Genomic DNA, 23,408 nt, shown 5'->3' on the forward strand with positions numbered 1-23,408 from the left:
GTGTAAGTCAATGAGGATAGGGAGCCACCTAATTTGAGCACTTCTGCCGATAATATATCTATTTTTTCAACTAGTGGTTTTACCACTGCCTCTAATTTGTCCTCAAAAGCCTTAATAATACAGGACATGGTGTTTGTTGAAAATATATCATTGCCACAATTTTCAGTCATAGTCCCCTTTTGGGTGAAGGTGTTTTTAGGGGTAGCTTCACAATTCGATTTATGCTGCGCCCCACCTCTATTTTGTTTCGTTTTTCTACACTCCCTCACAGCCCTTTTTTTTGGGGAGCATTCTGGATGAGGGTCAATTCTAGTTTCATCCAACTGATTCAGGGGTCTGGTGTTAAGGTCTACGGGCGTAGGTAAAGGACACTAAGACTACAGGAGAATCCGGGAGCGCCATAAATTCTGTTAACAAATACTCAGTCGTTGGGACATTAGGCGCCACAGTATTTGTAATGGTATTACCACTGTTACTCAAAGGGCCTGAATCGATAGGAGTAGTATTATCGCGGCCCAATGACTTCCTTCTATCCTTGTTAATTTGGCTTACTACTTTCACAAGGTAGTTATCCATAGTTGAATATTTCTTTGCCATAGATTGACAATATGGATCACAGTTAGGTTCAGAGCCCTATTGCTTAACTGTCTATGGTCACCCTAGTTGCCCCGCGCTTCAAGATATATTACTTAAGCTATCACCGCATTTACAACACAATAAGTAGTAAATTCTAGGTTGGGTCACACACAAGAATGGGCCTAACGGCTATCCTCTTATTTAATTATGATTGTGTATATTAGGCCAAAATGGTGGGTGAGAACACTATCTAGATCTATCTACAATTAATGTGTCAAAGCGTATCAAGGAACCTCTGTCGGTGAATATTGGAAAAAGCACCAAGCAAACCAACAACCGATTGGACACCGTTTAGTATATGTCCACTGGTAAGGTCAAAAGTCTTTCTAACGAGCTTATAGCCAGCCAACTCTCAAGATAGTACAAAATACAAGCTTGCATGCGTAAGTCCCTCAAAACAAGCAGCAGGTGATATACTGCAAGATGTGACCAAACTTGACGTGATCACTTGCCTTAGAGGGGTGGCCCAGCCCGGCCTCCTTTGGCCCCTGACGGCCACAGATGGCCCGCCCTCTGCCCGGGCTCAGCCCGGCGGCGCCCGCGCGCGTCCCGCGACGCGGAGGGAGCCTCTGTTTTTATAGCGCCTCCGGGCGCGGAGCAAGCCGGAAGGAAGTCCTGGCTGGCGCTGTGTCTGCCGGGAGCTGTAGTCCCCCCCCACTGCGGCCAACGATCACTGGTGGCGGCGAGGGGAACCGACAGCGTGTGCGTCCCGTCCCTGGTGGTCTAGCGGCGTTCCTGCGGCGTCGATAAGGCAAGGCAAGGTGAGTCCCCCACTCCACCGAGGGAGCCTCTGTTTTTATAGCGCCTCCGGGCGCGGAGCAAGCCGGAAGGAAGTCCTGGCTGGCGCTGTGTCTGCCGGGAGCTGTAGTCCCCCCCCACTGCGGCCAACGATCACTGGTGGCGGCGAGGAGGAACCGACAGCGTGTGCGTCAGTATCACCTCTTGACCTAATTGAGCCAAAAACTCCGGCCATTTATCAAGCCTCCAACGCAGCTTTGGAGTTTTTTTTAAATGATTGCCACATCGCCAGTTCAGTGCATGCCTACGGTATTTTAGAATGAGGGCCACAGCATCTTACACACATTGCAGATGGTGACCAAAGCCACTCCTAAATGGTCCAGTCATTTCGATCCAATTGCAGAGAGAGCATGACAGTAAGAGACCTCTGCTTGGTACAGTGATATGCAGAACTCACCTGGGCTCTCACTATCAAACCTCTGTTTTACATCCGTGAAACTATTTATGCAATGGTACAGACCCTATTACTTAAACCTCCAATACTACATTGATGACATGCACATTTTTTCCGCGACTCACAGGACACAAGTATACATTCTTAAATTGCTCCATCCAGGAACCCATACTGGATGGCGCAAAAGCAGCCTGAAATTAAATTGATGAACACTGAAATACTAGACAAAGGTCCTTCTGGCAGCCTTTTAAAGATAAAAGCGACCTTGTCCAACTCACAGACAGGTCTACCGGACTGCCTCCAAAAACTAGAGCCATGCTGCCAAACTCCCCCCTATTCATCAGAGAAACCACACCCATGAAAAGAAAGGTATGGTAGCAAAGAGTCCTGTAGGAGACGTACCTCAGACAATAGCACCAGGCAGGTACAACAGTCAAGTACTCTTTCTGCCAAATAAAAAGCCTCAGGAAAAGACCACCTTTTAACCAAGCCAAATTCACATGTAACTTGACCTAGCAACGCCTTCTATACCCACATGCCTGCTTATCAATTAAAGAGAATACAAAATGTTCCATCTAAGAAGGATACACAGATGTCATGTGCATATCAGAGCCGTCTTGAAGGTACAGTGTTCTACTTATAAACTAACTGCTCCGTTCCCTCCTATCTGCAGGAAAATGCAAACTTCACAACCCCCCATATTCTATGCGATCCAGCACATTAAAATATCCAAGCAATATCCAGGACTGAGTAAAAAAATGTGAATAAGAAAGATGCACATCCTTCACGGTTCACCCCCACCAAAAGTTTAAATGCCTTGAGTGTCATTCAATTTAAGGCAAAAATATAAATCACCTTTTCTTGAGTTTACTCCCAGTATAATATCCCACACACCGGAGCTGGGGATGAATGAATGAAATGAATTTTATAAAGCGCACGTAGCTGCCCTGGGGCGTCCAAGCGCTGGGAATACCAACTGAGGCTAAAATTGCTTGAGGGAAGAAAACCAACCTAACTATTTATTAATAAACAAAAGCGTTTTCAGCTGTTTACGGAAAGAACTAAGGTCGGGGTTGGATCTTAAATGTTGGGGAAGAGCATTCCACAATTTGGCCACGTTAAAAGAAAAAGAGCGGCCTCCCGATCTTGATTTCTTTATCTTCGGAACAATAGCCAGATTGGCAGAGGATGAGCGCAGATGTCTGACAGGCTGATAAGGTGTAATAAGGGGAAAGTTAATTGCTGGGCCTGAGGACCAAAAGGCCTGATGTGCAATACAAAGTGATTTGAAATTAACTCTTTCCCTAACGGGAAGCCAATGCAGTCTCCTTAGGCCGGACTTTACTGATGATCTGCGGGGGATTTGTAGAAGAGTCCGTGCTGCGCAATTCTGTATCAACTGCAGTTTGCGTAGAGTAAAGTCGGGAGCTCCCAGAAATAAAGCATTCCCAAAATCCAACCGTGATTGGATCATGCCCAGAACCACGGTCTTTCTTGCTTCGAAAGGGAGTAGAGGAAGGACCTTCCTGATGACTCTAAGAATGCCGAAACAGATAGCAGATAGTCTTATTGCCTGCTGATCAAATGACAGGGACCTATCCAGCCAAACACCAAGGCTCTTGATGGTATCTTTAGGCACCGGGGCCGGTCCCAAACTGGGTGGCCAAAGAGTATCAATGGAAGAAGGAGCGAGACGACCTAGGAGCATGAGCTCAGTCTTGTCTCCGTTGAGTTTGAGACAAGACTTGGTCATCCACCTCTTAACCATCTCCAGACAGACTGCAAGATCCGCACACACTAAGGATCCCCCTTCCTGTGCCAGAGAGACCACCAGCTGAGTATCGTCCGCGTAGGTAATGATCTTAATGCCATACGGATGGACGATCTCAGCTAGTGGCCTCATGTAGACGTTAAATAACGTCGGGCTCAACGATGATCCCTGCGGGACTCCACATCCCAGAGGCTTACTGATGGAGGTGACAGTGCCCTCATATACCTGGAAGGATCTATCACTCAGGTAGGACCTGAGCCACTCCAAGGCCTTGTCAGATATTCCGGTGTCCAGGAGACGTTGTAAGAGGGGACTCATGCAATACATTCAAACCAGTGAAAGTCCTTCACCGGGGGGCTCTCAAATCCATTCACCATTTGCCCTACTACTGATGCATAAATTTAAATGCAGAATCGGTTTCATCATATGCATTCTATGTATCCCATCTATGTTGTAGCTGCTCTCAAAACGTACACCAGGTCAACATAACTAAATCTGGCTGCAAGATTACACTTCTGAGACAGCTTCTGATGTAGCTCCAAAAAGCTATTAGGTTCTGCGGTGACCACATTACAAGTAACAAAATAAATATCTATTTTTGTCACTGGCAAAAAACATATCAAGCTCCCACACCAACTGCTTTAGGACAACTAAGACTGGTGTGTCTTTTTCAAGATGTGCTCCCTCTAGCATATAACGCTCTGCACTGAAAGAAAGTAAACTCGGAAAAGACAACGCGGCTAGTTCTTTGTGGCATCAGTCTCCTGGATAGCAGCCCTTACTATAGGTTGGGTGTTTTGCTCTCTTCAATAAAGGGAGATACGATTTCAAACATTAGAATTTGGTCTGGGACTGAAAAATTAGTCTGGGAACAGAAACTGGGATTTCATACTACAATCTGCTCCTGTTAAAGATTTTAAATATCTTGCGAGCCATCCATGAAAGCCTGGGATAATTACAGTTTGCCAATCTATAAAGTGCACTGCCCTATAGAACAGTATAAACAAACTGAAAATATACTTTCTTGCTAGGTACCAATATTTAAAGTGACTGCAAAACAATCTATTTTCAGATAGATGCGTTAAGCAGTACTTTACCTGTACAGCAGAATCCATTCCATTATTTTAGAAAGGTTTACTTTCGAATATTAGGCCTTTGACAAACGTTTTCACTTCGCTTTCATACAAACAGGAACAACACGATAACAACGTGATGCGCTCCTTCTGAAAAGGCTTCAGAATGAGGTATTCAGTGCCTCACAATGTTGTTAGTAGTGTGCTTTATTGGGACAAGCCAATACTTTACCATGCCTCTATTAACTTCAGAAAAGCAACTGACTTAGTAAACACATCAATGTTGTGGGCCAAAATGCTTAATTTGGGAGCTCCCGGAGATTTGTATTTTATATATAGACTATACACCAGCATCTCGCCCAAGATATCCTCTAAAAAACTGAAGTCACCAAAAATCATCTAACGTTATTTAAGGGTGTGTCTGAGCAGTGTTTATTCAAAATCGTTCTTACTGTTTTAGGGTCCACACTAGATCGAACCTCATTCGATCCTGCAATTTTGGAAGTCAAGAATATTTCTACTGTTAGAAATGGGGGGTCTCTAGTTGGCAGTGGCCTGCCCCCTGTCCAAGTAGGGACCCTTGCTTCTAGTCAGGATAAGGGGATCACATACCCAAGATAACCCCAGCTAACCCCTTGGTAGCTTGGCATGAGCAGTCAGGCCTATCTCCGAGGCAATGTGTAAAGTATTTGTATATAACACACACAGTAACACAGTGAAAACACTACAAATGGACACCACACCAGTTTAGAAATGTTAAGTATCTTTATCTAAACCAAACAAGAGCAAAACGACAAAATTCCACCATACACAAGTCAAAATATCACTTTTAAGAAAGTCCAAACAGTTCACTTCATATATAACTATGGCTGCCTCACTTTTTTTTTCCAAGGTACCTGGGATGCGTCAAAATCACTAGACAGAAACAGACACAGAGGAAGTGAGGCGACTGAAAGCAGAGCGGTGCATCGGCTCCTTACACGCAGGGAAGGTGATGTGTCAGTTCCTTACTCGCAGGAAAGGTGATGCGTCAGTTCCTTACTACTACGCAGGGGAGGTGATGCGACGGATCCTTACTAGAGTCGAAGTGAAGCATCGGTTTTCTACTGCAAATGGAGGTGATGCATAAATTCACCAGATGCGCAGTCTCAGTTCTTTACTGAAGCCTAGTATTGGTGTAAACTTAGCACACAGGTGCGATGCATGGAAATCGGATGCACTGCAATCGGTGCGGCGGCAGCAAACCAGGTGCTGTGTCTATTTCCTCAGCCGCGGTCCAATATTGAGTCAATCTTCTCAGCCGCTTGGCAGGGCCTGCGTTCGAGTCATTGTGGTGGTCTTGGACTTCGGAGACCGGTGCTCTGAACTCTGGCTGCGGTGGTTCTTTGGGCCACACGCATGTGCTGTGTCGATTTCTTTGGCCACACAGCGGCGGCGGTGCGTGGAAATTTCTCCTGCACGGCGATGCTGTGTTGGAAAAACAGGCGCTGGAAGGGCAAAGTGTCGATTTTGCAGGGTAGTGCAGCTTTTGTAGCAGGAAAGACCTCCAAGGGCCCAGAACTGGAAATGGAACCACACTTGGCAGGTCAGAACTCCCAGCAGTAGAGTTGAGGGAAGCTGCAGATTAAGTCCTTGATGGCCCTGAGACTTCTTAAAAGGAGGCAAGCACACACAAGCCCCTGGAGAAGCTTCACAAGCCAGATACACAGCAAAGTCCAGTCCTTTTCTTCTCCAAAACAGAAGCAGCAACTGCAGGCCAACCCAGCAAAGCAAAACAGAGGGGAAGACTACTCCTCACAGCTCTTCTCCTTGGCAGAGGTCCCTCTTGATCCTGAAGTGTTCCAAAAGTCTGTGGTTTTAGGTCCAATACTTATACCCCTGTTGGCCTTTGAAGTAGGCATTTTTCAAAGGACTGTCTTCGTAGTGCACAAGTAATTGTCCTGCCCGGTCTTTGCTCCAGATAATCTCCAGGGGTTGGAGACAGTATTATGAGAGGCCAGGTACAGCTCTGTTCAGATGTAGGTAACAACTGCTCCCACCACTCTAGCTCAGGAAGGTCCATCAGCCTGGTGATGGGCCATCAGGATATGCAGGGCACACCTCAACTCCACTTTGTGTGACTGTCTAGAGTGAATGCACAAACAGGCCCCATCAGTCTAAAACATACGTTGATTCCACAGGCAGTCAGAGGCACAGGATGGTTAAGCAACAAAATGCCCACTTTACTAGAAGATGTGTTAATTCCACGCCCAGAGAGCCCAAACTCCAAATATCTAGCTATCCCAAATTGAAAGTTACACTTGTAAGATGTTACAAGGCAGCTCCAATGCTAGCCTATGGGAGAGCTGGTCCTTGCAATAGTGAAAAACGATATTGGCAGTATTTCACTATTAGGACATGTATAACACCAGTACATGTCCTACCTTTCACATACACTGCTCCCTGCCCATGGCGGTACTTTGGGCCTACCTGAAGGGTGCCTTACATGTAGTAAAAGGGAAGGTTAGGGCCTGGCAAGTGGGTGCACTTGCCAGGTTCACATGGCAGTTTAAAACTGCACTCACAGACACTGCAATGGCAGGCCTGAGACAAGTTTACAGGGCTACTCATGTGGGTGTCACAATCAGTGCTGCAGGCCCACTAGTAGCATTTGATTTGCAGGCCCTGGACATACACAGTGCACGTTACTAGGGACTTGCCAGAAAATCAAATATGCCCATCATGGATAACCAATCATTGTCACGATTTACACAGAGGGAGCACTTGCACTTTAGCACTGATCAACAGTGGTAAAGTGCCTAGAGTACCTATACCAGCAAAAACAAAATCCAGTAAACAGTCAAAAATGCAGGAGGTAGAGGCAAATAGACTGGAGAAACCACGCCAAGGATGCCAGGTCTAACATCTACCTCATATAAAATGATCCTCTGATGTACTATCAAAATGCTATATGCAATGTGCAATACATTTACTAGCTTCATATTCAGAAGCCAATAATTTGAAAAAGAAATACTGACAATCAAATGATCACGTTTTGTACATTTTTGTACATAGGAATTTGGGCACAAAATAACATCACTCTTAAAAAATAACCAGCTATCGATTTGGATATCATCATTGCTACTTGACTTTTATGAGATACCATTGAGTAATAGCAATAAAAAAAGACTAGTTTATTTACTGATCTTATGTGATTCCAGTCACTTTAGTGTTACTCTTGGACACTGTGAAGACAGTCCATAGTTGTAGTTATCGTACTGAACAGTTTAACCAAGAAAAAAAGACTTAAAAAAAAAAAATGTGGCTGCTTCATTCAAATTTGGCACTGATTTTTGCCTGGAGTTCACATGACTGGGAAACACTGACCTATGTCCAAGGTTGGTCATATGTTGGTTGGAGCAGTGTAACAGAGTCTAGACTTGGACATGTATCTTGAAAGTAAGGGTATATGATGTAAGCGACAGTCATATTGCCTTCCTTGTTTTCACACTGAGCAGCTTGAACATAAAACACCTATCAAAACATATTGCAGTTACTCCATTCCAATATAGCACTGATTTTTCCCTTGAGTTCACATGACTGGAAAACGCTGACCTAGGGATATTTAAAGGACCAAAAGAAAAAAAGGGCGGGTCCAAAACAATTTGTTTATTTGATCCCTGATTGACGGCACAATGGATATATACGGGTGAGTTTTTTGACCCATATATAGGGTCTCTAGTTACAGATAGTCCGATATTGGCATATTGTAATACTGAAACACAGAATGGTTTGATTTGCCTTTCATGTTTGTCAAGTTATATGTACCACTGGACATACATGAACTTTCAAGTAAATAATATGAATTCTGTGAGTAATTTGACTACTTTTCATTTTCATTATATTAAGCAGCATGCATTTTGGAGGACTGGGACAGGCTTGCAACTCCATTTGAGGTCGGCCCAATTATAGATATAACACTTTACATGTATATAAAGAATCATTTAATAAAAGTTATATTTCTTGGCAAAGATGCACTTTCATAATTACTAAGGAACTGAAGTATTTATGACTGAGAACTAATTAAATATTTTATAAGGAAATCCTTAGCTCAATGTATTATTACGCCAAGCAAAGATATTCAAATATTTTTCAAACTGTCAAGGAATATTATAAGAAGTGGTTGAATGATTTAAAAAAATAAAAATAAAAAAAATTAACTTTCTAAGAAAAATTTGATTTATGGTATGCATATGTTGAAAGTTGTATCATTAATAGTGAAACTAAACTATATTTAGCTATTACTTTTACTGATTCCTTATAAACTGATAGGAACATGGATAAAATAATGATAGTATTTGTAATACTTTACCTCCACAGCCAGAAGCATTTGATAAAAATATAGCTTAGCAGTAGATTCTTTAAGTCTTGTTTTTGTCACCACTCTTTCAAACAATTCTCCTCCTTCCATTCTAAAGACAATTGGACCAGAAAGAAAACAATTGTTGAGTCCATTTTTTTTTTTTTTAATATATATTGACGTATTAAAATAACTATATTTTACTAAATCCAATGAGGGCACAAAGGAGACAAAAGGAGCAAGTAAACACATTTAACTTATTTCTTAAACATCAACAGCAAAACCAACATCAGTCTGATATTTATTCTGTAATTAAAAAAATGTAAAACACGTTTCAAGGTTAACACTGCAAAGATAAATCTTTAGTATAATTTAAGCACCATATACGACCTAAACTTATACCACGAATAAAGCAATGCTATTTGGATATATATATATATATATATATACACACACACATCTATATCTATATATATATTTTTTTTTTTACTGAATTTATAAACATATTGGTCTCAATACATCATTGCATTTTAAAGTCACAAAGACTGATTCGTAAACTCAATCTTTGCAACAGCCAAATACAAGGATTAAATGTATCAAAGGTTTTTTGCGATCCTGAAAAAGTTTTCCGGCCGCACAAAAGCCTTTTGCAACGCCTTTCGAACCGCAATTCATAATGAAATGTATAAATTGTTTGTTACCGCAATTGTACTTGTAAACCATTCTATTTCTAATTATATTTATATACAGTGTTTTTACGGGTCTTCACCCGCAGGTATTACCTTTCTTTAAAAAGAACTTTCATTACATATACTAGATATGCTCAATAGCATTAGCAATAAGACTTAAACAGACCGTATACATGTCTGATATGGTGAACAACATTTTCAAGGAGGTCAGCTGAAAGAAAGCACAGTCCGAGTGTTGAGCTGGGGTTGGTGTGAGCCACAGAGAAGGAATGATGAGCGTGAGTTACTACAGAATAAATCCAAATTGGACATTGACTTTTAATGAGGTAAAGGCCTTGAAAAGTCTGGACGAAAAGTAACAATAGAGAAAGGCCTTGAGTGTGTGGTTGAACAGGTTACAGCAGTGCTGTATGCTGTAAACCACAAGTGAAAGATTACTTGATCAGGGGAGATCTTGATTTAGTGAGATATTGAATAGGTGGGTCTAGATACTGATGTTATCACTCCTGCCCATCACTTAGTTAAAATAACGTTTCATTCCTGGTAGGTCCCAAATCGCAATCCTCTCCCCTCTCCTGTGCTTTGTTCCCATATTATCCTGGCCAGCAGTGCAGATGCCTAGTGCAGGAAGTGGTTTGGGAGGTCCCAAGACAATAGATCCACAATGATCGACTAGTACAAATCTTATAGCACCCGACTTTCAAAATAGGGTGACCCAAAGCTTAAGCAAGGAGCTGGTGATGGCAGACACTCAGAACTCCCCAAACACATAATTAACACTCAATAAATCAATTTCCAGAAAGTGCTTGTATGTTGAAAAGGAAAGGGTATATTATACAGAAACCAATACTGGACATATGCACAGATTAATGTAATTGCACAATGGAATACAGATAACCAGCCCAACAAGGAATCCCACCAACCTCTTTCTGGACCGAGATCGGTTGTAGCATGGCTTTAGGACAGTTCAACACATTATTCGCTCGCCACCAGCCGACTTTGTGATGTTGCTATATTGTTTTAAAACTTTGCCAGAGAATTTAACAATCCTTCTGTGCTGCTTGCAAATACTGCAGGTTGGGGGTGTCCGCCGTGGCTCATGAAAGACTAGCCCACCTACGTGTGCTCAGATCTTTGTTCAAAATAGACATGCCGTCACAGAGGGCAGCTCTGATCCGATGCAGGGGAGGTGGCCTCCATACGGATTATTGCAGGCTGCTGCTCACCCTGGCATCCTCTCACCCGCAGCTGGAGATAAAAGTAAAAGCAGTTGCAGCTATAAAAGTGCTGATCACCGTTAAGGTTTTCTAGCACCACATTGATTAAAAGCATGCATCTCAAAAAGCTTCGCTCGCAAGTAACTTTTTTCCTGCTCAGATCGATGCCCAAGTTCCAGGGGACATGGACAGGGTAGAAGAAATGCATACTTGAGTTGGATCTTCACAAGCAGATCACTCAGAAGCTTCTACGTAGATTTTGAGGAGGCTTGCAGCTCAGTTCAATCCTCACTCGGATACCTCATGACCATAAAAGAGGGCTGAAGTCAAACCTCAAAACCCAGAGGGTAGACACTAGGAGCACATAGGAGGGAGTGTAGGATGAATGGAACTCACCACAAGTGCTTGCAAGCAGTGATCATATTCCTGGGCTCCAAGGAGGGTACGTGGTAAGCTTTTATTTCAAGACCTGCACATTTCCTCACAAGAATCAGGCATTTGGGCTCAGAAATCCCAAAGCAGGCACTCCTGTGGGGAAGAGGTCCACCAATCTCTACTCTTCAGATGAAGGGCAGTCCTATTCCAACAGCTCTCCTTGCAGGTTTCCTAAACCTATGTTCCTCTAAAACATGTACGCGGATACTTACTCAGCCTCCGTCTCAATGCTGCACACGCAAAGAGAAACAAAAAGCTGTAGCCCGGTCCCCTCCTGGTGTAGGGCAGCCTCATGGCATGTAAGGACATTTCTCTATATTAGCTTCTACAAAGGTGAACTTGGCTAAATTGCATGATATTTCTACGATGTAAATCCTAACTTGCAACCTTTCTCCCAAATAACTGGTGATCACTCACACACAGGTTACTGGATGTAGCACAAATGCGCCAGAAGAGAGGAAGCGGACAGACCACACTGAAGCTTTGACAGCTAGTGGCTGCACTGACTAAGGTGCCACTGTCCTCCAAAGGACAGCTTTCTTCTCTTTCCATTGAGAAGGCACAGCCAGCCGAAGATGTTGCTACTCTTGCTGTGCTCAGCCTCATTGCTATCCCAAAACTCAGAAACAGTGGAGGTCGGACTGTGCCCAACACAGACTTGTAAAGGCATAAAAGGATTGCTTGGCAAAGACTAAGAGAAGGGTACTGTGCAGTAAGAGTTAATGCCGTTTGGCCCAGGGTCACACTGTTTTGTGAGTGAGGGAGCAGAGGCTAGAAAACAAGTTGCACTGCAAATACCAACAAGCCACTAGAAAGTATCTCCTCCCTAAAGATCACGTATGAGGGAAAACGGTTGCTTCAAATGTCTTGTTTACAACTGCAAAGCCAAGTGCACTTCGGGGGCACACTCCTTTTTAGGGGTGGGTGGAATTTGCGAAATTCACTTTTGCAAATTATCGTGAAAATGTTAAAAATCTCCACAAACACGCGGAAATATCGCGAAGATGCGGAAGTTTTTTGTCCCGCCCGTTCGCGGTATATTCTGCGTGGTCGCGGCTCGCCAACTTACCCATGCGGTTGCTCGCGGGCGCGGCCATCTTGTTTTCACTTGTCGCGAGGTGCATGATCGCGAGAAGAAAGACGTGATTGCGCGACGAATGATGTTACTGCAGGCGCGAACTGTCGCGAGACAGCGCAAATGGCTACCAACAATCCAACATCTCGTGGAGAATGCGACCGGATCGGGAAAACTTGTCGGCGAACGTGGGGATTCAGGTAAGGCGATCGCGCGCACGCGAGAATGCATTATTTTACAGCGCGAGCAAGCAAAAAATTTCCGGTAAAATGCGGATTGCGGAAATTTTGACATTTTCGCACTCTCCGCGGATCGCGAAAATGTCAAATTATCGCAATTTCCGCGAGCGGAACGGAATTTTAGCCCAGGCCTACTCCTGTTACCGCTCGAAATAAGATTCCAAGTCCCGCGGTATTTGCCCATGTGAAAACTACATACACTGCATTATCTTACCCTGCACAAATAGAGTACACCACACAATTTGTCCACATGTTTTCAGCAGGGAATTGTCACCCATTTCTAGCACAAATGGAGTTTGCACCCAAAAGACAATTAGTAACTGGGCCTAATGAAGAAAACAATAAAATGTGTCTGTTTTCTCTTCAAGACAATTTCTCACAAAGAAAATCTGAAGAGTCTCTTCTACGACAAGAATGAAGATGTTCACTTTAAGGGCTACACAGCTACGGCTCCTTAGGTTTAATTTCAGAGCATTCTTAACAGAGAGGGACATTCTTAGTAACAACTGGCCCCTCTCTATTGGGTGGAGCTGCAGCACATTAAAGAAGTTCGAGGGAATTGCGTTTTTGAACTGCCTAGATCGCCAATCTTGATTCTGTAGCACTACAAGTATGGCCACTGGAATTATGTTGCAACTGCAAAGCCTTCTTGATGGCAGCCCTTAAAACCTGCACGCAACCTGCCACAATACCGAGTGAAAGGGGGCTACTATGGAGACAAAGATGGAGGCATGCCATAGTAAGCTCGAGTCTGATAAGTAAGCTGTCAGAGATCATATGAGGGCTGAATAGAGTCTCATCGGCTGTTGAAGTGTTTAAAAACAGCAGAAAAAGATCCAAGGAGTTCCCACATTTTTGGAATGCGGAATGTAAAGTGGAGCGGCTGGAGTATAGCGAAGGAGCCACACATTTGCAGGTTATCTGCTTTCTGTCGTGTGGAATGGATGAATCTTTGGCAATCACAGGACAGGAGATCCTCATGAAAGAAAAGTGGTGGCGAAGAGGCAGATGGAATCGCTTCTACCTCTGATTGAAGTACCAGAATCGGCCTCTGGAAAGGAGAGAAGCTATCCTCCGAGTGGCAATTCGAAAAAAGACAGTCCAGGATCCTTATGTTTCTGGAATTGTGCAGATAAATCCATGCACAATGGAGGTAGTTCCAGGAGTTAAAGATTTGGTGGAGCCAGGACTGGAATCTCTTGTGTGGCACCCTCAAGACCAAAAGTAGAGCCATGGTCGGAGTGTCCACGGGGTCGTCCATGGTGATGGCGAAGGGTCCCAGGGCACAGCAGGTGTCTTGGGGGCTGGAAAAACTGTGGAAGACCTTATGACTGAATTACTTCTATTTGAGCCTACACACTAGGCATGCCGGAACACCATGGAGAATGCAGAAAGCTGAGTATTTGAAGTCTAGCAAAATGTGGGGAGTTGTAGTTATGCCAAGAAATAACAATGTTTGATCCCTTTTTGTCTTCTCCTTTCACCTTTTACAGGGCTCTGGTGCTCAGACTTTTAGTGAGTATCAGTGATCTGGACTGTTAGGTTGTGGCACTTTATAGAGGCATGGAAGGTGTGTTAGGTGGGACCTGTTGATTTTTCTTATGTTCGAGTGATTTCCTTGAGAGACACAAGGTTTTATACAATTCTAAGAAAAAAAAACTAAAGATGCACAAAAAAGAAATTGTGGCTAGAGATCATAGCCCTAGGACACAGGAATCTTTCAAACCATGCTGGTGTGTGGCTCCTCTTCTACTAATGAGAAATCCTTGCATAATAAGCAGGGCAACTACCCAATATGGTATGATCAGCTCTGGCACCACCTTTGAATTTTGGTGGCTTTACCAATTACAGTATGTATGGCCACTGCAAGATCACTACATACTAGGGTCCTAGGCACTTGAAAGCTTCCTTCCCAAGCATGACCAACTACTTTTGTTTATTATAGCTAAACACGCACGGGATGGATGGAACTATTAGTACCCCCTCAACAAAAAATATCCCAGAAATGTTTGTGCCTGGGGTGAGGGGGCACAAATTGCGGAACAGCGTGTACCCGTACCCTCGGAGGGTCTGCAGGTACCCGCGTATCTGAAGCCCAATGGGGGAAAAAACTTCTCACTTACCACAGCCCTGCAGTGCACCGCATGGGTTTGGATGCAAGCAGGGAGGGTTGGCCGCAGGGGACACAGCAGGGCATATATGGACGCACAGTAACTAAATATTCGTTTGCGTTAAAAAAACAGAAAAACTCACAGAAAAATCAAAGGTCACAGGGACGTTATAGTTCAGTTAACGTTTTACCCAAACACAATCATAGAAATTCAGCAGTTATAGTTTAACTTATTTGAAGAAACTATAACTCTTGCTGTTATAGGCCACAAGTTTTAGTTTCTTAACATAAATACAACTATAAATGCTGAATTTCTGTGGTTTTGTGTGGGTAAAACGTCAACCTAACTAGTGGTCCCTCAGGGACCCCTCCATGTCTCCTATGGGATCAGGATGCCTGTCTCCTGACCCCCTATCTGTTTTAGCCCTTTATTTTTCCTTCCCCCGTGCCAAGCGATAAACAAAAATGGCAACAGCAACTTTCCGTTCAGGTTCTGGCCAGCCAATCAGGGTTTTGGTTTTCCCCCTAGATCCGCGGGTACCCGAAAATACCACGAGGGGATCTGAGTCCCAAGATATCTATACATTTCTTCTATAATGACTCCCAAACTAATGAACGGATTTACCCCAAAAAACAAAAAAGTCACTTTTTGGACAAACATCTATCTTTCTGCCACTTTTGGTGTAAATCCATTCAGCGGTTTAGGCAGTCGCCAGGTCTAAAAATGGCAAAATCCCTATTGACATTGCATGGGGAAAAAGCCTTTGGGCCCCTCCTTTTTCTCGCCCGCTTGATGAATCACGCCAAAACTTCCCAAACGGCAGCTCAAATAACTTGCATACTGGTTTTGAAAATTTCGTTAAGCTTGTCGAATGGGCCAAACTTATTAGCAAAACAAAAAAACGCTTTTTCTGTGGGAAATGTTGGCCCTAAATATAAAACTACCTAAGGGCTATTGCCAGTAGGGAATATCAATCTATTTTTTTTTCCCATTGATCTTGACAAATTTCTAATCGGCCATCCCGAGATGCCTCCGGCATTTGGCACATTCGGATAAGGAAAGCACAATAAACAAGAGGATCCTTTTATTTCTATGCCAGAAGGTTGAGAAGAGATAAGTTACAGATAAAAAAATATTTCAATATTTCAAGTTATATATACTCATAAACCTACAAATGCATTAACAAAATACTCACAGTTCTAGAACAATGTAATAGTAATCTTCAGAATGGAAGAAATTGTCGATCCGAATTATACAAGGCTGAAGAAAAGAAGGGGAAAAAAAAAACGATTTTAAAGTTTTTCTTTAATTGGTACCTAGTCATCACCACATGCACACGTTGTCAACCTCTTCTGCTTAATGTTGATTTTCCTACTTATCCTAAAGGAAAATGATAAGTTACGACAAAGTGGCGATGAGTTTTTTCCCCCCCCAATTCAATTTTTTTCAGATACAAGCCCTTTACAACTACTTTATTTCCCCCAATCACAGGGAATGAATATGCTACTTACCAGTCTGCATCTGTTCTTGGCATGTAGGGCTGCTGACATTCATATCTGTGCATAGATCGCCGCCTAGTGTTGGGTCCGGATGTTTGCAAGTTGTTGTCATGGAAGAGTCTTCGAAGTATCCTGGGATAGGTGACTCCTCCCATGGACTACAGTGCGCATGGGCATCCTCTCCATCCTCAGATTGTTTTTCGCCATTGTGGCAGTGATGGAGTAGATACAGAAAGTGATGACCATGCTTACAGTAATTCTGAGAGCTGCAGCTGTTACAGGCGCCGGGGAGGAGGGAGGGCGATATGAATGTCAGCAGCCCTACATGCCAAGAACAGATGCATACTGGTAAGTAGCATATTCAGTTCGAGGCATGTGGGCTGCTGAATTCATATCTGTGCATAGAATACATAGCAGTACCTCCTATTAGCGGCGGCTACCAGTGCCAGCTGCAGCGGTCTGAAAAAGAGTTTTGAGAACAGCCTGTCCTACAGCTGCCTGCTGTTTTGATTGCACATCTACACAATAGTGTTTGGTAAATGTGTGTGTAGTGGACCAGGTGGCTGCTCTACATATATCATGCAAAGGGATGTTTCCTAGGAAAGCCATGGAGGCCCCTAACTTACGTGTTGAGTGGGCTCGTGGTGGAATCGTTAATGTGCGTTTAGCCTTTTGATAGCAAATTTGAATACATTTAACGATCCATCTGGCTATACCTGCTTTGGAGATAGCGTTACCTTTGTGGTGTGGGGCAAAGGCAACGAAAAGTTGTTTTGTCTTCCTAAAGATCTTAGTCCTGTCGATATAGTACATGAGGGCTCTCTTCACATCTAGTGTATGGAGTGCTCTTTCTGCGACAGTCTGTGGGTTTTGAAAGAAAACAGGCAGTTCAATAGTTTGATTCATGTGGAACTGCGATATCACCTTGGGCATGAATTTGGGGTTGGTACGTAGTACGACCCTGTTGGCGTGAACCTGTATAAATGGCTCTTGAACGGTTAGTGCCTGGAGTTCACTAACTCTTCTTAAAGAAGTGATTGCTACTAGGAAAGCTACTTTCCAGGTAAGGAATTGAATCTCGCATGAGTGTAGAGGTTCAAAGGGTGGACCCATCAGGCGTGTGAGGACCAAGTTGAGGTTCCACATTGGGGCCGGTGGGTGGCTTGGAGGAATTACTCGTTTGAGTCCTTCCAAGAATGCTTTGATGGCAGGCACTTTGAATAAAGAGGTGCTGCCTGTTCTGGAGATAGGCTGATATTGCGGTCAAATGGACACGTATAGAGGTGTACACCAGATTGCATCGGTATAGGTGTAAGAGGTAACAAATTATGTTTTGGATGGATGCGTCTAGCGGGTTAATGTCATTATTATTGCAATAAATGACGAACCTTTTCCATTTGGCTGCATAGCAAGCTCTGGTAGTGGGTCTTCTAGCTTCTTTAATGATGTCCATACAGTCAGGTGGCAGGTTTAGGTAGCCAAACTCTAGGACTTCAGGAGTCAGATCGCCAGGTTCAGCTGTTGCGGATCTGGGTGCTGAATCTCTCCATGGTTCTGCGTCAAATGCGCGGGTTTGATCCGCAGCCTTTGATGCGGCACCACGGAAAGTTCGAGAAAAGTGGTGTACCATGGCGGGCGTGCCCACGTTGGAGCAACCAGGACGAGTGTCAGGGAGTGTTGTCTGAGTTTGCGAGCCACCAGCGGTATCAACGGCGCTGGGGGAAAAGCGTACGCAAATCTGCCGGACCAGTTCATCCATATCGCATTGCCCTGCGATTGTGGATGTGGGAACCTGGCGGCAAAGCTTTGGCATTTTGCGTTTTCGCTTGTGGCGAATAGGTCTATCTCTGGATGACCCCATTGCTGGAAGTACGGTTGGAGTACTGATGGGTGTAACTCCCACTCGTGCATCTGGTGGCTGTGTCTGCTGAGCAGATCCGCCATCTGGTTGTCCTTGCCGGGGAGGTGTTCTGCCATGAGGAACATGTTCCTCTGAATGGCCCACTTCCACATGCTCTGAGCCAGATGAGACAACTGTGGAGAGTGTGTTCCTCCCTGCTTCTGTATGTAGTACATGGCGGTCATGTTGTCCGTCCGGATCAACACGACTTTGTTGCACAAGTGTACTTTGAATGCTTTCATTGCCAGGAAGATTGCCATCAATTCCAGAACGTTGATGTGCATCTTCTTTTGTTGTGTTGTCCATAGTCCCTGCACTGTGTAGTTGAGTACATGAGCTCCCCATCCCTGGAGAGACGCGTCCGCTGTCAGTATTATTTGTGGAACAGGCTCTTGGAACGGTCGGCCCTTGCAAAGATTTTGTGGATTCCACCAATGCAGAGAGTTGTATGCCCGACCGCTCACCAACACTAGGTCTTTCAACTGTCCTTGAGCCTGATTCCACTGACGTGCTAAGCACTCCTGAAGCGGGCGCATATGTAGTCTCGCGTGTGGGACTATGAAAATGCAGGAGGCCATCATGCCTATCAACTGCATGAACACTCGCGCGGGAAGGGAGTGTTGTGGTTTGAACTTGGAAATCAGCATTTGCATGCTGTTGATTCTTACTAAATTTGGCTGAGCTGTGGCCGCCAGAGTGTCTATAGTCGCACCTAGGTACTGTTGTACGTGTGCGGGTTGGAGATGGGATTTTGGGTAATTTAGTGAGAACCCCAGACTGTGAAGGAGGTGAATGGTGCGGGACATGTGGCTGGCACATTGCTGGGCTGACTTTGCTTGAACAAGCCAGTCGTCCAGGTAAGGGTAGACGTGTATGTGCTGCCTCCGTAGATGTGCCGCCACAGTAGCTAGGCACTTTGTGAAAACTCTGGGTGCTGTTGTCACGCCGAAGGGAAGGACTTTGAATTGGTAGTGCTGCCCCTGAACAGTGAACCTGAGGTATTTTTTGTGTGAGGGGTGAATGGGTATGTGGAAATACGCATCTTTGAGGTCCAGTGTGGCCAGGAAGTCTCCCTGCTTGAGCAGCGGGAGGACTTGCTGTAAAGTGAGCATGTGAAAATGCTCGGAGAGAATGTAGCGGTTCAGGGGTCTCAGGTCTAGTATAGGTCTGAGTGACCCGTCCTTTTTCGGTATTAAAAAGTACAGGGAGTACACCCCCGTACCTTGCTCGTGGACGGGTACGACCTCTATTGCGCATTTTAGTAGCATACTTAGCACTTCCTGCTGTAAGAGCGTTAAGTGCTCTGAGGACATAGGACGGTGTTTTGGAGGTATTGTGGGTGGAGTTGAGGTTAATTCTAGGCAGTAACCGTGTTTGACAATATCTTTGACCCACCTGTCCGTGGTGATGGAGTTTCACGTGGACAGGAACCTTTGTAGCCTTTCCCCGACAGGTGTTATGTGGTCGGGAGGAAGGGAGAGGGAGTCACTGTTTGTTCTTGGGGGAGGACCTGGTGTTGCCGTATCCGCGTCCTCTGCCCTTTGTGCTTGAGCCACGATAACCACCCCGGGTGTTTTTATCGTAGGAGCTTTGTGTGTTTCCCTTGTTGTAGGTTTGCTGTGACCCCGGTCCTCTACCTGTTCCTCTATTTCCGGGGCGACGAAAGGAGCCGCTCCGAAAGGACTGCGTTTGGAGAGCCCCCATGGACTTTGCAGTGTCTGTGTCCTTTTTTATTTTCTCTAGGGTGGTGTCAACCTCTGGCCCGAATAAGTAGTCGGGGTTGACAGGCTGGTTGAGGATGTTATTTTGTACCTCAGGTTTGAATCCGGAGATTCGCAACCAGGCGTGTCGTCGCAACATGACGCTAGTGTTTATGGCTCTGGCAGCTGTATCCGCGGCATCCAGTGCACACTTAATGGATGCGTTTGTGAGGAGTTGTCCCTCCCTGATGAGGATCTCTGCTCCTTCTTTGAATTGGTCAGGGAGATGTTGGGAGTAATTGTTCTAATGTGTCGTAGTGTGCCCGATCGTAGCGAGCGAGGAGAGCCTGAGTATTGGCAATGCTCCATATGTTAGCTGCCTGGGCCGCAACCCGTTTGCCGGAGGTCTCTAGCACCTTGGACTCTTTGTCCGGGGGAGGAGCATCACCTGTTGTTTGCGAGTGTGCCCGTTTGCGAGCATTCGCAACTACTATGGAATCCAGAGGTAACTGGCCTCTAATGTAGGTAGGGTCCCCAGGCGCCGACCTGTATTTCTTTTCGATCCTGGGGTTTATTACTCTTGCCCTGGTGGGTTCCTTGAAGATGTCCTTTGCTGGTTTGAGGACACCCTTCAACATGGGTAGAGTTTTTATATTCCTTTCTGAGGATGCGAAAGTATCCATGAGAAAGTCGTCCTCGACGGTGTCAGAGTGGAGTTGCACACCATGATTGGCCGCAGCACGTTCAATGAGGGCGTTGAATGCGGCAGTGTCCTCTGTGGGAGACGTTTTTGCTCCATAGAGTTGCGGGTCCTGTGTATCCATAGGTGCACCCGAGTCTACAGGGTCATCCCAAGCTTGGTCAGGGTCCTGTTGGCCTTCAGGGTCCATCTCTCCGGGGTAGGGGACGTGGTCACCCATGTAGTCCTCCAAAACATCTGTTTCGGAGTGTGTGGGAGAGAAGGACTGTGGATCTTGGTAAGAGGAATGGAGTGGTTCGTAAAGAACTGGTCCCGAAGCCACTGGCAGCTTTTTCTTAAGCGGGATCCGGTAGGAGTCCAAAGCTGGCTCGTAAATTATTCTCCTCTTGTGGAGCATCATCCTGCCGGTGTCGGCGTCGATGATGTGTGATGGAGACGTCTCTGCAGGAGAGCGTTCGGCAGGCGTGATCGTGGTGTGGGTGACACGTGTTCTGATTTGGAACAGTTTTGGGGCCGTGGATGGCGGCAGGCCAAAAGTGATGTTGGCTGGTGCCGAAGAGGCTGTTGGAGCTTTTATCGGCTCGGAGCCTGACGTGTCCTGGAGGACTGATTTGTGTTTGATGCGTTGCGCAGCAACGGACCGCACCTGGAGCGCCATCGATTCCTTTGCGCCGACCGGTTCTGTAGAGGCGGGCATGGACTTCTTCGGCGCCAGTGGGTCATCGAGTCGAGGAGCGGTAGTGGCCGTCGACGTCGTTGATGAGTGTGCCTTTGGTGGTGCTGTCGAATCGGTGTGAGACGCAGCAGGCAGTTTGACCTTTGGGGTCGGAGCCGATTGTTTCGGTGCCGGGAGCCGAGCAGGTTTGGTGGCACCGAAGGTCTTTTTCCGTGTGTCGGCGCCGACGTCGGCTGCTGCAAGCTCGGCACCGAAGTCTCGTTTGGTGCGGTCGGTGCCGACGGGTTTTGCTGGCGTCGAAGGTGTGGTGGGCCTCGATCCGACCAGCGTCAGTTTTGGTTTCGGTTTCTGGTGAACCAATACAGCTTTCAGTTTTGGTTTCGAAGAAGGGAAACCAGCCGTTTTGGGTAGTAATGGCTGCCGCTGAATGTCCGAGGCCGGGCCAGAGGGCGGGGCCGAAGAACTGCGGGATAGGTCTTGGGTAAGGCCCGAAGGCGATCCCTCGACCGGAGCCATAGACTGGCGCACTGGGATATCCTCAGTCTGTACGGGTAGGCCTTGCTCGTCACCGGAGCTACTCTCTTCGGCCCCTAAGGCCTCATTGTAGTCTCCTACCTCGGTGTCGGCTTCATCTCTGTGAAAGAGTCGTTCTTCGACGTCTTCCGATCCGGAGTCGTGTTCGGAAGCGGGGCTGGAGGGTAGGTTCTCCACGTCTTCGACATCTTCGTCCTCGGCGTTGAAGATGTTGGCCGGGGCCGGTGCCGCTTGCTGCGCTTCGAGTCTCGCTGCTCGTCGATTCCGGAGAGTCTTCTTGGATCGGAATCGGGCACAGGCCATACATGTAGACTCGTCGTGATCCGGTGAAAGGCATTTGTTGCACACCGGGTGGACGTCGACATGGGGATATTTCGCATTGCATACAGGACACCGCTTGAATGGTGTCCTCGATTCCATCGTCGATGACGGGTCGATGGTCGGGTAAGATGCGAAAAAGTTGGTTCTGGAAGTTAGTAAACTAACAAAGATACTATCGATACCGATCGGGAACAGTACCGACGCGAACTAAAGGCCTTTTGGCCTGGAAAAAGTTTTTCCTAACTTGAGTCAAGATAAGCACATCCGAACCCAATGGCGGAAAAAAACAATCTGAGGATGGAGAGGATGCCCATGCGCACTGTAGTCCAGGGGAGGAGTCACCTATCCCAGGATACTTCGAAGACTCTTCCAGGACAACAACGTGCAAACATCCGGACCCAACACTAGGCGGCGATCTATGCACAGATATGAATTCAGCAGCCCACATGCCTCGAACAAATATAGTTCAAACATGTCAGGTTCCAACATATGGCCCTTTTCTGTTTCCTGCAGACATTACTGCTTAATAAGTCTGCCTTCTTTGTGCAAATATTCAATTGTTACATCTATAAGTCATTGCAAACAACAAATTAACTTCATATTAACTTCAAACACTTCTCCTACTCCTCTCCGTCGTTACAGAACCAGTGTTATTCCATTCCTGATAAATATTTTATCAGACTTTTGTGCAGGGTCTTCAACAGCAATCAGTCATCATCCAAATAGCCATGATAATTAGACTAGATTTTCTAATTTCAGGTGGGATAACGCTTGCCTCCTATGATATTGATGAATGATTTTCCTTCAAAACAGGTAGAAAAATCAACATTCTATATCCATAACCAGAAACGAGGATTATGCCTATTTCAAAGTTTACTCACCACAAATAACGCCATCTGTTTAATGGATGAGATGGAGTCTCCAGACCATTCTGACACATGGAGCATGTCCTTCAAACAGGCACCTGATACAATGGGAGCGCTTCCAATTGATAACTATTGAAAGCAGCTAATTGCATCACCCACTTCACCCCCCCGCGTCCATCTGTTTAATGTGAAAAGGGTATTCTTAAAGCATTTAATGACTGTGCATGCGAACAGCCCTATAGTCAATGTCTTGTTTTCTTTCAAACAATGTGCTGGAATGCTAGGGTAAGACATTGGGCCTGTATTCGTCGGTATCCTCCTGTAATAAGAAACTTCACATATTCCAGTGAAAATCATCTTGATTCAGATATGAAGCTCAAAAATTGGATACTTTTACAGGAAATCAAACAAAGCAACACATTACATTTTCTGTAA

The 23,408-nt window shown here is 45.4% G+C and overlaps 1 protein-coding gene across 2 annotated transcripts in view; it reads right to left on the reverse strand.

The window, feature by feature from the left end:
* The window catches only part of CHEK2 (checkpoint kinase 2), a 243,964-nt gene that overhangs the window by 64,709 nt on the left and 155,847 nt on the right, over window positions 1–23,408 (reverse strand). For both annotated transcript variants that reach the window (XM_085636234.1, XM_085636235.1), the window contains exons 10-11: window positions 15,973–16,037; window positions 9,024–9,123 (exon numbers count right to left, since the gene is read on the reverse strand). In XM_085636234.1, coding sequence (XP_085492360.1) covers window positions 9,024–9,123; window positions 15,973–16,037 — 165 coding nt within the window. The remainder of the gene's footprint in view (window positions 1–9,023; window positions 9,124–15,972; window positions 16,038–23,408) is intronic.

Source organism: Triturus cristatus, chromosome 11 (assembly GCF_964204655.1).
Source record: "Triturus cristatus chromosome 11, aTriCri1.1, whole genome shotgun sequence".
In the NCBI taxonomy this organism is placed as follows: domain Eukaryota; kingdom Metazoa; phylum Chordata; class Amphibia; order Caudata; family Salamandridae; genus Triturus; species Triturus cristatus.